The sequence below is a fragment of the Falco cherrug genome, chromosome 4, assembly GCF_023634085.1.
Source record: "Falco cherrug isolate bFalChe1 chromosome 4, bFalChe1.pri, whole genome shotgun sequence".
Lineage (NCBI taxonomy): Eukaryota > Metazoa > Chordata > Aves > Falconiformes > Falconidae > Falco > Falco cherrug.
In genome coordinates, this window is record NC_073700.1 from 1,206,448 (window position 1) to 1,222,936 (window position 16,489).

The 16,489-nt window shown below is 46.0% G+C and overlaps 1 protein-coding gene across 2 annotated transcripts in view; it reads right to left on the minus strand.

Moving 5' to 3' along the window:
* Window positions 1–16,489, minus strand: part of RBM6 (RNA binding motif protein 6) — a 58,832-nt gene that overhangs the window by 13,749 nt on the left and 28,594 nt on the right. For both annotated transcript variants that reach the window (XM_055707484.1, XM_055707483.1), the window contains exons 7-8: window positions 2,628–2,702; window positions 924–984 (exon numbers count right to left, since the gene is read on the minus strand). In XM_055707484.1, the coding sequence (XP_055563459.1) occupies window positions 924–984; window positions 2,628–2,702 (136 nt within the window). The remainder of the gene's footprint in view (window positions 1–923; window positions 985–2,627; window positions 2,703–16,489) is intronic.

The following is a 16,489-nucleotide window of genomic DNA, read 5'->3' on the forward strand; positions in this document are numbered from 1 at the left end:
CAGATGAGTAAGAAGTGTGCACCACAATCTGTCTTCACAGCATCTTAAAGGCTCTGTTTAATTTGCTCCTCAGCAGTTTTATTAACAACCCATAGTTGTGTTGGGCCAGCTACATGAATTTTGCCTTCATAATGCTGATGGAGGAGCCACAGTGCAAGAAAAGCACAACCATGGGGACAGTACTTCAGAAAATAGAGTTCTGTATCAGCAGTTCTTTTAATGCCCTTCTGCCTGGGGTATGCAGGTAAGAAATGCAAAACATTAGAAGTTGCTCAAAGATACAGAGTCAAAGGTTATAAAGTGCCTGGAATACCTGCTTGTCCCAAAGAAATCACTTCCTCAAGGGAGCATGTTTTGGCTTTCATGCCCTCCCATCCCAAAAAGCAGAAGGGCTAGTGGGGTGAGGAGAAGCTCTTGGAGGAGCAGAACTCCTTTCCATGCACTTCTTACAGTCAGCAAGGTGAGTTCAGCCATTCAAATCCTGTATTAACCTTTAATCTGAGAGCCTCAGAAGAAAAGCACTAAAAACATACGCTGCATCTCCCAGGGAAGGTAGGTTGAGGGGAAGCCATCTCACCTATGGCCAGCAGTACCAGCTCACAGTCCTGGAGGACACACAACCTATAACTGCGGAGGAAGGACAATGCCACAGCAATAGGATGGAAAGGCTATGTGCAGGAAGACACCTCTCCACCTCACCTCACGAGAACAGACAACCTGGTAGCAACATATCTGCATGTAACATCTTTAGCGTGTAGAGGGAGAAGGGTCTAAATGAAGCAAAACTAATCATCCTACATCCTCCACACAGTGCTCAGCTAGTCCACCAAGACGGATGCCACAGGGAAGTCAGAAAAGAAACTTACTTGTCAGGGCAGATGAAACTTTTAATTGACCAAGCACAGGGGACCAGACATACTCACCATCTCTTGGGAGCTTGCAATAGGAGCAGGAAGATCTGTAGCCCACAGTACACACCTTACACTGCAATGGAAGATGGACAGCATGAGGAAGTCATGTTTTGAAGGCGGTGGGTACAACCTGCTTCAGAATGCCAGACTCTGCAGCGCTCTCAGAAAGCAAGTAACAGCCATGGAAAAGCTACAGTGAGAGTTTGAGGGACAGGATGGGTAATGGCAGCAGGAGACCTGGCTGGAATGGAAGGGAAATGCTCATATGGCTCACAACTGGAGTTCCCTTGGGAACAGGACTTACACACAACTTCTGAGCACAGATTTGTTCACACCATGGAGGCGGTTCACTAGCCCTTGAGATGGGACCCTTCCCCTTTTCTCAAGTGACACTGGACCGAAAAGCTACACACTAGGTACCATACTGCTAGCCACTATGTTGTTTCAAAGGATCCAAAGTTACATTTGTAGTGTCTGATCTCAACTCACTGCTACAGCAGTGACAAAGTCCCTATCTGAGCTAAACTGTAGATACTGATACAATTTGCTGCACAGGGAGAGTAGTGAAGAGGTGTCTACTAACCAAGAGGTAGAGCTGTACAGGCTTGGATGGTTATCCCACCCCGAACCACTGTGGAAAGAGCCAAGTGCCCTGTCTTCACAGCTCTCTCCGAACACAGCATTCCTAACTTCCTCTTCAAGCTCTTTGTAAATGCATTGTTTCTCTTTCACAGCATTTTTTTCCCCTCTAACTGAAGGCCTGCAAATGCTCTGGGGCACAAGGAAGCTCTTTCAGGCCATGCTTACCCACAGCAACAGCAGGGACACACACTCCAGCTACTTCTCATTGCACTGAGAGCTGTTGTGAAACCACTGCTTGAAACTTCTGTCTCTACTTGATCTCTGGAGCGTTACAAGCACGGACAAGGTGCCAAGCAATGGCTCTGCTGGCAGCTGGAGTGCATCCGATTAGCCTGGATGAGGGTCTTTGTAGCCCAGTGTGATCCAATGGTCAAGCTGGGAGTCCAACTAGAACTGACCCCTTCCTACCCTACTGCAACCTCTTGGTCTGCAGTCAGTGGGAATGCAGGCAACAACCCTGCCCTTTGCTCCCTGCAGTCCTCCCCAGCCAAAAGCACCTGCTCTGGGAGAACTGCGAGAAGGGCATGGGAACAAAACCAGCCTTTGGGCAACTGTGCCTCCCCAGAAATGGGCCACTTCCAGTCTGTACGAACTGCTGCCTGGACTTGGGACTCACTTCCATGTTTCCTTACCTGCTGCACTTACTACAATCAAATCTAGATCACAGGTTCCTGTGTGAGACAGAGGAGTGGTTTGCACTGTTACGCCAGTGAAAGTTCTGATTACTGGGACAATGGAGACCCTTGTGGTTACACACATGGACCAGAGGGAAAGCCTGTTCCATTCCGGTTGGCAGAATCACTGACTCATGTTGCATTCTAAGGAGAAAGGATCCACATGCTATTTTCCCCACGTATTAAAAGGGAACCACTGCATAGGGATGAAACTGGTCTGTGTGTAGAACACTGGCTACCTGCACCACTCATAGGTGCTACAAAAAACCACAGAAGTTTAGAAGAGGCAAGAGCTTCAGGACAGGTATTAAGCCACTGAGCAAATATCTAACACTCCTCTGCTGCCACTGCCATGAGAGCCAGCAGGGGAAGCACAACACAGCTCGGATCGCATACTTACACGTTTGCAGCGCCAAAACTCTGGGCACGGAGTGTACTCAAGGGTCACTTCTTTGCCACCAATCGAAAGAGTTCCCTGTTGAGACAAGGGGGTAAATGAATGTGCCCAGCACATGCAGACTACTCAGAGGCAAAGAAAGGGGTTAAAGCTCTGGTTCCTAAAGGTTTCGCAAGTGAAACAGGGTGAAGGGGGGAGAAAGTCCCCCAGTTCAGTTAGCTGGAGCTTTGCCATGGAAGTGGAAGGGAAACTGCCTGTGCTCTGCTCTAGCATGGGGCTAGAAAGCTGTGTGTTAGCTCCAGAGGAACATGGCAGAAGAGGTTTTGCCACCTCCCAGGAAAAGGAGAGACAGAGTAACCAGAGCACGGGAGGGAAATGCTTTAACCTGCTTTTGTCCACGTGCTGGAAAGGGGCAGCTGGACAGCCTCCTTCACACCAGTCACCACCAGCTGGCCTCATGGCAGCTACTTGAGGCGGAATACAAGGAAAAATGCCACTGAGGTGAGAGAATTTTCATGCTTGGGTTAGTCTTCATGTCACTCACAAAACCCTGTCTTTCCTTCAGAGAAGCATGCCAGCACGTGCCAAGGCCGCTGCTCTGCAGCCAGTCCTTGGCGGGGCTGGCCCCGAGCACCTGTGCAGCAGTGGCAGAGGAGCTCCACTGCCTACAAAGACACACTGCTTTCAGCTCCACACGTGACACTTTGGAGAGATGTCAGGAGCCCAACTCCACAAGCTTTGCTGAAATGCAGATGATTTAAGGGTGAAATGAAGTCATACGTGCAAGTCCCCCAGCTCCCGCCTGGAGCAGCCCATAAAAGCAGTGAGCAGCAAGGATTCCTGCTGGCTCTCATCTGCCGTGGACAACAGACCATGCCTGCGCATGCAGGATGCAGGCTGAGCCACAAATGCATGGACCCATGCGACATGTCATGTCACTGGAGGCACCGCCAGACCACACAGTCTCTATTTCCCAACACCACAATATGAGACTTGGTGTCAATAACGAGAGTCAGTTCCAGGTCTCCCAAGCCCCAGGAGAGCAGCTGCTCTTCTGGCCCGTTGCTGGATGGTACACACAGATGTCAGAGAGCTGTTTACAGCCCCAAGCTATTTTGGGGACCTCTGGTGAGTCAGAAGCTTCCCAGGTACTCTGACCCAGTAGCCTAGTCACGCAAGAGCTCCCAGAGCAAACCATGAACATGAGAAAACAAGTTCCCAGACTTACTATTCAGAAATTACAATACACCCATGCATAAATCGTTGTGCAGAATGTGAGTGAGATGCTAGGGAACATGTATATGTAAAGTAGGAGGGAAGAGTTCATGGCAGGGAATCACTCAGCAGCGGTACAACAACAATCCTTTAATCCCTAAGAAAAAATGCAGCAAAGTCTGAGACGAAAGGCACTGCCCTGCAAGGTTGGGTTCCACCACCTCCCCTCTCCACAGCCGGCCTTTTACGGGCCAAGGCCATCCTCTCCCACCAGGCCCACAGGCACTGAACACTTCAGGGGTTTCCTTCCTGCTGCCCAGGTGTTCCAGCACTGCCTTCCAGCATGGCTGTGCCTTTGCCTCACAGAAAGCTGAGCCGTTCCTAGACCTTGTTGAGGGCTGGTGTGTGCACCCAGAGCACAGTGCTGCAACCTCAGATACAAGGAGTCTCCTTGGGGTCTATGCACAGCACAGAGTATTGCCTACTTTACATGTTTAAAAGAAGGTTTGCACCTTCTTTAAGGCACGTGAGGAAACACAAGTGAGAAAGACAGTAAGTGGAAATCAAGGCTGTCCCACTGGGACTGTTGGTCCCTCTGAGATGGACACGTTCCCTCTTCCAGGCAGGGCACCCATCACATCACACACTCAAGGGACTGGCAGCATCAGGAGAGCAGGCCAGAAATAATGCCCGTGTCTGCCTCAGGACCCACTGAGCTTAGGCAGGGAGAGAAGGCAGGGTGCACATCCTCACGAGCAGAGCTGCAGCCACAAGCCCAAGAAAATCTTCAGAAATAGCAGATCCTCAGCAGACAGTTGCAGCCCTGCCTACAAGCTTGGGAAACAAGGACAACTATATTGGAGGACACTTCCGCCGGTAGGGCAATCCATCATACAGCTTCATCCTTCTACCAGTCGTTGAGGATAAAACTTGCCAGAAAGTCTTAAGATTATTTTTGGTCTTATGGAAAATGTTTTTGAAGTGCATGTGGTGCTGGTCTCTACTGCAAATTCAGTTCTCAGTGACTGCAGAAAGTGTCACTTGCATAATTACTCCCTAATTTCCTTAACACCCTGCTGATTGCCTGCTCATTTTTTCAACAAGCTCCCTCTTACTGATTTCTTCTTGATAAAGTAATTTTCAAGGTTGCTATCACCATTTAACACTCCAAAATGAGCCCTTCATTTAGGACACACATTATCAGGATCCAGTGACTTTGAAGTCCTCATTCCCCCATTTTGTTACCAGATTCCATTCCAAATATTTTTACAGCCTTTATTTCCTCTAGTCCCTGTCACAGCTTATCCTTTTTCATCTGCATCTTCTTCCTTTTCTCTGCAGAATGTATTGGATAATACTCTATTTTTCATTTTACCACTTTCAGTTGAGCAGATCTTTGTGAAATCACAAAGGTTTTCTGCAGATTTCAGGGAACAGTGCTGGCGGTGCAGGGGAAGGTAAGCCCAACATACGCCACATGTGTGGTACCCAGACTGTAACAACTTCTTCCATATTCAGGCATTTTATCCTGGACATCTCTCACTGACTCACCTGCACTATGCCCATTAATTCTCCTTCTGGATTTCCAGCATCCTATACTTCTGAGCAGCTTGGCCTTTTCTTTCTAAATCTGTATATCACTGAAATGTCTCCCTGGTCCTCCCAGTCAGGAACGTCCCCCTCAAAACTAGCAGTAAACACACAGTTGACTCACCAGTGAAGGGTTTAAAAGGCAGCACAGCTCTGCAGTACTAGAACATCGAGCTCTCAGCTATGGAAATGCCTAGATTTCGAAGGGCATAAGCAGATTCTGTTTTTTTCTGAATTGCCAAATTCATCAAAACAGAGCATCAGGACCTTACTGCTGGGAGCAATGATGTATGCTACTGTTCAATATCTTTCAAACACAGTTATACATGGGTTCTTTGCTTAGAGGTCTGTTGGAGATGCAATACTGGATTCTAGTCTAAGTGATACAATTCAGTACAAGCCATTTCAGCTAAAGCTACTAAAAAATCTGCATCATCTGGAATAATAGCCAATGGCCTAGTACGTAAATATTACTGTCAGTAGACTCTGGTCAACTGAGCAATCCCATCATGAGGTAATCCTAGACAGCAGTGCCATGAAACCATAAAGCCTGTTTGTAGAAAGCACACACAACAGGTAGCAACGATTCAAAGCCCTTCACTGAGCAGGGACAAACCCCACAAGAACAGGTTACTTGAAGATAGGGAAAGAAAAAGGGAAAATCTCTTAGTGATGATATCCACAGGTGATTAAATCTTTCCAAAGCACTTTGGAGACTCTGCGTCAGCTGGGCACAAGGTTTCAGCAACAAAACTCCAGTTTTACTAGAGCAGTTTCCAAGCTCTTTGTCCCCAAAGGCAGTTAAACCTGAAGCATTAAAAGAATATCAATAAGATCTAAATGGTAAAGGTAGGCCTAACTGTAAGAAAAAAACCAGACCACACTCCTAGCACACACAATGCCCGCTCAGGAGGTTGGTTTTAACTCACCTCTAGTTTAACCTCTTTGGAATCATACTACTTTAGCAAGCAAAGAACTCACCTCCTGCTCCGAACAGAGCACAGCTAACTCACACGGGCAGGGGAAGTTGTGCGTGCCACCGAGCAGTGCAGGTACATGTGCACAGAGCTTTGATCACGCTTCCTAAGGAAGCACCGAAGCTACTGACAGGGCCAGGAGACAGACTGCTGCAGGTCGCAGCATGGCACGAGTTACCCACTTCAGCTGCTTATCTGTCAATTAGCATTTACAGTTGGCATGCTAGGACTTTTTATGCTCGTTGACAGCCTTCTAATGATGATGACTGGGGGTTGAGGAGGGGGAGAACTTGCCAAAAAAGTACCTCTGTGCTCTCCAAGACTGAGATGACAGAAGAATACAAATCATCAATGTCAAAGTTCTTGCTAGCTGTTTCTCTGAAAAGAGTGACCTAGAAAACCTGAAACACGGAGAGCTTTCGGAGCATGGCACACTCTCTCAAATCAACCCAGGCTTCTGCTTTAACTTAATTTGGCTAAAGATTACATCCTTCAGTAAAATCTCACTCCGGAGCCTCTTTAAAAATGAGCTGACAGCTCTCCAAGTATTCTACCCCATGGGTCATGCTTCAGCAGCTACCACAGGGGCTGTCAAACTGCACAAAGACGTGGATGTAGCAACAAGCGCTGCTGTGGATCGCTGTGAAGGAACTGTGCTCTGGCTCTTCCAGTGGGATGGTAACCACATGCCACCATCCCTTGTCACAGGAAAGGCCACAGGTACCTGACTCAGTTGAATAGCAATTGTCAGTCTCAGCTTTACAGACGACACACCGGGAGTGGCACAGGTCATTTTTGGAACAGAATCAAGGCTCAGCTCTGCAGCTCCCAAATCCAAAAGGACTAATAAGCCAAAGTTTTCTTCTTGGCCACCCCCACAAAGCAGCAACCAAAGGAGTGCAGGAGGTACCTGCACCACAAGTGAACCATATCCAGATCTCCTCCAGCAGCTGGATCAAGCACAAAAACAAACACCACTTCAGCAAATTATTTCCTGATATTGTTCAGTCAGATTAAATGGAAAATATCCATGCCATGAACTGAAAGGTTCTGGTGTCCTTCTTGCTGAGTAATCACCAAGTCGGAAGACTGACATGGTTCCATATGTTAAAAATGAACTGAAAATATCATTTGCAAACAGATATCAAATTGTATACAAAAAGAATGCTTACGAGCAGCACAGCAAAGCAGTCATATTAAAATACCAGAATTAACCTCGTTTATGTGACGTTAATTCAGCCCTCTTATGCCCTACTACCCATTAATGACTAGTGTTTATTGCCCTGGGGAGGCTCAGATAGTACCCCAAGAGGCAGCCTGGGAATGCAGAGGGAGCCCATGGTCCCAGCAGTGCTTCTCAGAACAGCGATCTCTCACCATCCTCAGAGTATTTTCCAGTCCTGGCCTCGGAATGCACCGGATGGCACAGCACAGGGAGACAAGCAGCTGACAGCAGAAGTCAGCTTATCTAACGGTAACCGCAAATCAGGCTTCTTTGAGGTTTTTCTCCTATTTGAGCACAGATTATAAATGCAAATTTAACAACCCTGACCACAACCCAATGTAAATTATGTAATCGCATCCTATTTCACTGGCACGGTTCTCATCTCTGTTACAGAGACCGGAGGGAAGCTGGCAGTGACAGCACAAGGCTCTTTCCCTTAAGGTGTTCATCTTCAGATAAAGTAGGCAGATGGGGTCAAACACCAAAGGTCCCTCTAACCCACCCACACATCCCCAGCTGCTTGTGAAATTCAGGAGGCAGCAGCTTCCCAGAGCGGAGCAGAGGGCCAGCTCCTGGGAGGGTAAGAGACCAGCTGGATGTATTTCAAAACAAGATCATCTCAGCCACAGAAACTGGCTTCTCATTCCATTTTTTCCATATGCTGAAGTTTTTATCTCAAGCTCCTTGGCAGCTGCTGTACAAGGGACTCAACTCTACAGAGCAACAGGCAGTACATCTGCTTACCTTTGACAAAAAGCAGATGATAAAAGCTGTGAACCCACAAACCACAATCCATCTGTAATTAAACATTTAGGAAACAGAGTGTGACATGGAGAGATGAAGAAACAAGAGCAATCCAGCACTGCAGCAAATGGCATTTCCTACAGGAACAGTAAGTACAAGCAAATTCCTACTGCAGTGGGACTTCCCCCAAGGCTCTCAAACTCCCTTCTTCACCTTCGTAACCATTTGCAGCTCAGGGACTTCTTTCTATTGGCCTGATCTATCAGTGTCCGGTACTCTACTGCTGAGTAGCTGGCAGCCAAGGCAGAAGACTCCAGGTATACAGGGAAAAAGGATGGCCTGACAAGTGGTGGTTACATCACCAAGTGGATCCAAACAACCTTGCTGTGTATTGTTATTACAGGTCTCTATCAAGACTAACACTGAGATGAATCTTCCATAAATGTGGCAATGGTCACCTGGAAAGGAAGATGTTTGGCTCCTGGGCATCAGCAACGCTATGCAGCTGAAGAGTGCACGGCATCCCCTTGAAGCATTTAGCAGTAAGGTGCTCGTTTCAACAGTGATCTGACATTAACCATCATGGCGTGCTCACGGCTCATGGTCTTCAAGGTCAGGGAAGGCCTGAGCCTGAGAGCCCAAAGATGACATCATCACTCCTGAGTGAACAGAACATCACTTCAGGCACATCACTGATAGGCACGTTAAACAAAATTGGCACTAACACAGAACTGAGGCATTAGGAGGGTAACTTAGAGAGTTCTAAAGATGTAGTAGCTAAATATAACAGATTAAGATGCTAGATAAGGATTATTTTATCCCAGGCAGCATTCAGTGCCTCTTTTTCAAACTTTCATGCTAAGCCCATGACCCACTTGCATTGGGACCATCCAGCATGACACAATTTTCCATTTCTACCTGCTCCCAGACAGCCCTCTTCAGGCCTCCCTTTCTGCCTGGTTATCCAGGCCATTTTCTTTTAGCAGAAAGCGCCAGTCTGCATCCTTTAAGTACCTAATTTCCACAGACACCCCATCTAGCCTGCTGAGACACCTCCAGTTTTCTTCCTACGATTTCTAAATTCCCTGGATACCAGCCATACTGTTTTTAAGTCCCAGTATCTTTCTACAATTCATCTCTCCCCACTGACATCCTTTTCACAAATACACACAGAAATTGTCTTTCAGACTATGCCAGCTCTCTACATTTTATTGCCTGAATTTTTAATTCCAATTCACTTCCAAGTTAGGATTCTCAAAGTGCTTATCTTTTAAACACAGCATTTGCTTCACTTGTCAGCACACTCAGTCCTGCCCCGAGAACATCACCAAAACAGTTGGTACAGGCAAGCTCCCAATTATGGCTCCAGGAAGGATAACAGCAATGTGTCGCAGCTTGAGAAAACATGCAATGTGCCTAGGACTTCACATGCTCTACGGCCAGCTCTGGGTGGTAGGTGGTATGAATGGCTTCTGCATGTCACCCTTTAAGGAGATTTCAACACATCTGAAAGTTTTCTTTGATCCAGTGAAGCAAAGCAGACCTTCCACCTGCCACTGATGCCCTAACATCCCCCTGCCCAGCTAATTCTAACCTCCAGCTTCCCTCACCCCTCTGAAAAGGGCACCTTTGCAGATCAGCATTATAGGATCACTGGAAAAATGTAGAAATTTTAAAATGAAATCCTTTCCTATACAGTACGAAGGGGTCAGAAGAGGATTTCTAGAGTCCAGACAGTGAGGATCTGGGAGCGTCAGGAGGTAACAGCTTAAAAGTTCTGCACTCTGGTGTTACTGGCTGCACTCCTATTCCACAGCTAAAGAGAAGCATGGATGGTTAAGGACTTATTACAGGGTAAGCTATGTCATGAAGACCACCTTCAATGGTTGGACTCGATGATCTTAAAAGGTCTTTTCCAACCTAAATGATTCTATGATTCTCGACCAAACACTTGTTCCCACGCCCAAGAAAGTATGAACCAGGTTGAATCCTCTATTTGAAAAAGCATACTTAAACTATGAAAACTTAGAAGTATTTAAGTATTTAGCATATTGAGTATCATTATTGGTAGATGGCTCTAGGGAAGGGTCCACATAGTTCTGCCTCATCTATATTCCTTTTCTGTTTCATCACAGCCTGGACATTGAACAACAGCTGCTTCAAGGACTCCCTTTGCTCCCAACAAGAGATTTCTCTTTTCTCTACAAAATGCTGCTCTAGTACCTGAACATAATTCTCAATACTTTGTTGTATGGCCACCTTGTTCCTCAACGGTCGTCTCATCGCATAATGCTGTTAAACAATATAAAGATGAAGCATGTTAGCACAATGCACTAATCCACCCCAGGACCTTCCTGTGCATTTCCCCTGGGGCACCTTACAATCAGCAACAGCCATAAGGAAGCTGGGAAAACAAAAAGAAAAGGCACAGCTCCTTACTCATAGATTCGAAGCACAGTATCAAAACACTACAGAGCAATCCCGATGCAAAATTATGCTGGAAAAAAGTCAGGCTGGAAATGTCTGCCTTAAAGGGGTAAATTTATTCCTAGACAATTCAGCCTATTTGATTAAGCATTTAAAGACCACACACCCAAAAAAAAGTGTGTCCTTTTGCTGGAGCATGTAACCATGGGATTACACGCCGATTCCAACATGGCTTGACCATGACAGCTCTGGTGAACAGAGCACAGGATGTTCTGCACAGCAGCAACATTCACTAAGAACATGCCAACTGTAAATGGGGAAGAAAGCAGTCCAGAGGCTCCCCCAAACGTGCCTCCAAACCCATTTCTGCGCCCACTGAATGAAGCACTGCCCTTGGAGCATTCACTGGCAATGCTTTCTCTGCAGGCCAGGCTCTCTGTTGAAAGGAAAAAGACCCAAAAACCTTAGGAAGAGGCAGCAGCTCTGGATAAGAACAGGGTTTTGTCCTTGGAGACTTCATTTCTCAACATCCCTAAATTACCAGTTAATGGCAAAAGCAGATGCCTGGTACTGACTCCCAATGGGTAAGAGAAAGAACCCCGCCAGCTGCCAGGGAAAATGCACCAGCAGTGTAACACTTACCTGTGTTGTCTCAGTGATGATTCCCAGCAGGTTATCGTGACTTTGCGGTGGTCTGTCCAAAAGCTACATCCAGATCCTCAATAGTCACACCTGGACAGAACCACAAGGAAGCTGGCACCTGTATCAATTCCTACATCTGAGCAGGTGCTGCCTCTTAAGAGAGCTCTTCTTATGAGCAGGTTTTGGTCTGTATTTGCCAAAGAAACCTGGCACAGCATGAGAACAGAGTTATCTGAGCCCTTCAGAAGGAAGTTAGTTTCTCCTGCCAGCCTGGCTCGGGTGCACTGTAACACTAGTGGGTGTCACTGCTGCCCACAGGACCCAGAAGCTCCTCCTTTACAAGGGCACTGAGGTTTGAGAGGTTCATCCAGGCAACTGCACTGCACAACATCCAGAGGTATATATCCAGATCCTTCCTTCCTGGACAATTCCTAGAAATGCTGAAGAAAGGAGTTTAGTGCCTTGTCAGGGTGCATGAGGCAGAAGCAGCAACTCTCCTGTGTGAATATCCAGGCTCCAAGGCTCCGGTAGCTGACCTCAACTTCAGGAGAGTCTAGCTGGAGAGGTGAGTGTGCAGGAGAGCAGTTCATATAACCCTGACACTGAGGAAGGAAAAGAACATGATTCCCTGTTGTGTCAGAAGTGCCTCAGCTTGGCTGAATTCCCAAGGGACTAGGAAGGGGAAACAGCAAGCACAGACATCTCCTTAAACTCTCAGATTAGCCACACACTAGCAGGTGGCTCAGGTATCACCACCTGAACCTCTTGTGGCACTCAATACACTGGGGCACCAGAGAGGTGATGCTTTCAGCTGCTCCTCTTAGAGCCAGATGGATCAATCATTTGCCTGTCACTCAGAGGTGTCTACTAAACATTTTGGAATTCACTTCTTACATTTAATGATGGGCCCAGTAGACACCAGAAGAAAACCAGACAAGCTAAGTTAGTACAATGGGCAGAGAAGCAGGCAGTGGTAGAGGACAAACCAATCTCACATGGACCAGGCACGGAAGAACGCCTTGCCAGAGGGAAAAAAAAACCCACATCAAAACACCTCAGCCGTCTTCTCCAGTGAGATCACAAGTCGGGAAGAATCAATCAGGCTTTCAAAAACCTAAGACTATAAACAGTAAAGCACCTTAGTCACCATATCATTAATGTACAGCTTCACATCGTGAGACAGCTTCTTAGTAAGACTTCTCAACCTGATGTACATGTACGAAAGTACATCTTGGGATTCTGTGGACTTAAAATTACTTTCTCTGTTAACTCTGCTCCTGAGATCCCCGATGGAAAAGTACATCAAATGTTTGCTTTGGGCTTTTACTGGCTGAAATCTGGTACATGAAGCCCATCTGAATAGTACTAATTTCCTGCTAAGACATGGACTGTACCATCACAAAAACTAAGATCTTCCCTGCTGTCTATGAAAACAGGACAGAGTTACTTTCACCTTCTTGTTCTAAAGATGACAGTTTCAGAAGTCTAAATACTTAAATCTCATGTTTACAGCTTTACAGCTTTGACCCTCATTAAAAATATAATTCACTACATGATGCACTTGATTTTAGACCCCTGTCCTTGGGGGAACCTATTTGTTCATCCTGTCATCACATAACTAACTGAACTGATAGGTGGCCTGAAGTGATGGAGAGGCAGGAAAACTTGGATGCAACATCTGGTAGTTGTCAATGCACACAGACAGCATGACAGCACAGCATAAGAAACCTTAAGGCAGAATGCTACTTCACATCAGACACTTCACTGCAACAAGTCAACTGCATACTGTATAGCTTCTGTCACTGCAGAAGCCAGGAAGAACTTTCCACCTCCCTTCTGTGGCTCCTTGTACAAAATGGCTTCAGGATTTTCCCTCATTGCCCTCTTCTGGGAGCGATCATAGCCAAAGATTCAGTAAGCTGGTCTCATCACAGTACAGTGGTACCGAGGACCTCTCAGCTGCTGTCTCATTCACCTGTGGACGGTGGAAGAAGAAAACTCTGACCCTCTGAAATGAGAGTGGATCGGGGGAAGTTTGTGCCTTTCCTTAGAAGTGCAGCGGGCTGTTGTCTGCCAGCACCCTCAGGGCTCTTCCACCTAATGTGTTTTCTTGTCCTGCACAGATGTAGAATGACAGCAATGCTCCTGATCTCTGATCCTGTAGCGTACAGCACTTGTGATCTCTGTAGGTATTAAAGCTTTAATAAGAGTCTTGAAGGTGCCCTGTGGCTTGCAGGGGAATGGGGCGGATGATAACTGTGTGTCCCTCTGTGTTAAATACCTGCCTCTTATTGCTTGTGATTGATGGATAATGATACCATAGTCCACTCAGGCATGCCAGCCCCCATTTTCCACTGTAATCATGTTTCATTTCTAGTCAAGAACATTAACAGCCCAGTTACAGTCAAATGGAAACAGAAATTCACAAATAAAAGTTGCTGACAGCTATAGCTTTGATCTTGCATCTTCAAACTTGAGACATCTGAATTTAATCTCTTACTTGTGTGAGTCTCATAACCCAAGCAGAAAATAGCAAAATTCAAGGTACTCTTTTACAATGTACCCCAATTCAAGGTAGCCAAACTTCCACGATTTACATTGAAAAGGTCCAACACAAACTCAACTGCAAAGAAAACAGACTAAAATCCACATCTGAGGGGAATTCTGGCTCACTCTCCCTATCATAACCATAGTTATGCAAAAAAATTTTTGCACAGTTTCTGCAGAAAAGCAGGCAGACCATCACTCTGCTAAGAAGTGCTTCTGCCTTCCTTAACCCCTAGGGAGCGTGCAGTTTGACGTTTATTTTCAGCCTCTAGACTCAACCTTTTACCTTCCTGTTCCAGCAATCCCAACATCAACAGTGCACCAAGGAATCGAAAAGCAACTGCCGCTGAGATAGCATAAAAGCATGAACAAACAGGTCTGATGCTGAAGCTAACAAAAACGACTCATCAAGTGAAAACTGCAACATCGTGGTGTGCTCCCACTTATCAAGACAGTCCAGATGGAGTCTTAATGCTATAATCTATCTCGTATGCTTGTAAAATGTATCTGGTGTTCCCCTCGATGTTGCTGAGATTGGGCTGAGAAGGACCGTCATCTTGTTCACAGTGACAGGTCTCGTGAAAACCATTATGGCAAAACCATGACAGAAAATGGTCTTGCTCTGGAAATGAAAGTTACGGCGTGCTCACCGAGATGCCTTTGTTCACATAAACTGAATGCATACAGACATATCCCTCTCATTGCCTCTTTGTCTCCTTTAAGTAACTTCAGTCATACCTGCAGCACCATCCACTCTAAGAGTACAGAAAGAATTTCTGATAGTACATCTGACAGTTCAGTTAGTCACCAGCTTACTTAAAGGATGACTTCAAAAGCATCAAAGCAAATTAGTGGCATGGGTCCTGCTAACTTTCATATAGGTGTTTGATCATTAGATTTTACATCTTGATCCAAAATCACCCTCTGTACACAATCTATTAACTGTGGCAACACTATTTGTCCTACAGCTGATTTACCATACTCCTTTGAAGCACTTTGATGGTACAACGATAAACACCTTCCAAACGGTTACACAATAATATACTTGGAATTTCTACACATCTTCATCATGAATATAAACACAATAAAAACCATACAATCTGTGAGTAACAGCAGCCAGCAGTAAAACACTGGTCTTCGGTTTAAGGTGAAACTGCACCTGTATGTAGCATCTGTGTCTAAGATTTTTTCCCCATTGTCAAACAACTGTTCCATTAAAACATTAGGATGAGAGGACCTGATAGCATCTGCATCCTGCATGTGCATCCAAGGACTGCTTCAAATCCCTTCTAGCTCAAGGCAAAATCTCACCTACAAATGAATTCAAAGGAGGAGTGTGCTAGACCCCATGTCATTCAGGAAAACACTTTGCATGTTGACAATGACTGAAACAAAGCTATTTCTTAGGTGTTGCTCTGCCTACGAGTGCTCTACAATACTTCTGCCCTGTGGAAGGGGCAGGGAGCAGACTTATCTGTGGTTCATGCTGCACTTCATATTCACAAGCAAAAGTTTTCAAATATCCCCATTCTTACAACAGCCATGCCAGGCATGACTAAAGGTCCAGCTGCCCAACAGAGGTTCTTCACTTTGAGCCACCGGTGTAGGGAGTCTCCACCCCCATGCATCTTTGGATGCTGCACAGTGGCATGCAGTACCCAATGGGAGTGACTGATGCACTGCAAGTACTGGTGTATCACATCACATCATATGATCAATCAACCAGAGAAGACTGGACACCTATCTTGGCACTCACTCACGGATTAAGTTATTTAACCAAATTTCAGGAAATCACAATTGTTCCTTAACATTTACCACTCCAACTCCTGGCACTGCAAATAGAACGGCTATCCCAAGAGAGAAAAACTTGATTAACAACGCATTTAAGATCTACAGGGAAAGACTGGATACTTCAGAGATACATCATCACACAGATTTGTTAATATCAATGGGCAAAAAAACCCCAACAAACCCATAACCAGAACATAAATGACCAGGGGGGCAGAGGGGGAGCAGTTTTGTTTTAGAGAAGGGTAGGGAGAGATGCTTTACGCAGAACAATCTATTTATACAGCAGCCAAGTGAACTTCAGCACACAGAACAGATAATTCTGCAATATACAGCAATACTTGAGTCCCGAGATAACCCTGCCAGGCCATATATCCCCAGCAGCAACTAGAGATACAAAGGAAGTCCTGCTTAAGCATCTGCTGCATGCTCCAAGCAGCTCACCGAGCAGCTGTCCTCTGGGACAATCCCATTACAGAGCTGCCGTTCAGCAGCAGCAAACGCATACAATCTTCATCATACAGGTAAGGTGAGGCTGAAGGAAAAAAGGAGGACAGGGTTTTGGAATCAGAGCAGGGAGGTAGAGGGATATGGCAAGCTGGGATCTCACAAGGAGAGCAAGAAGATGCAGCTTCACAACTCTTCCCGTTAAAAGTGCACTTATTTTAAAATATGTTGGTTAGTGTGTTTTGCTTCCTGAGGCAAAGCAG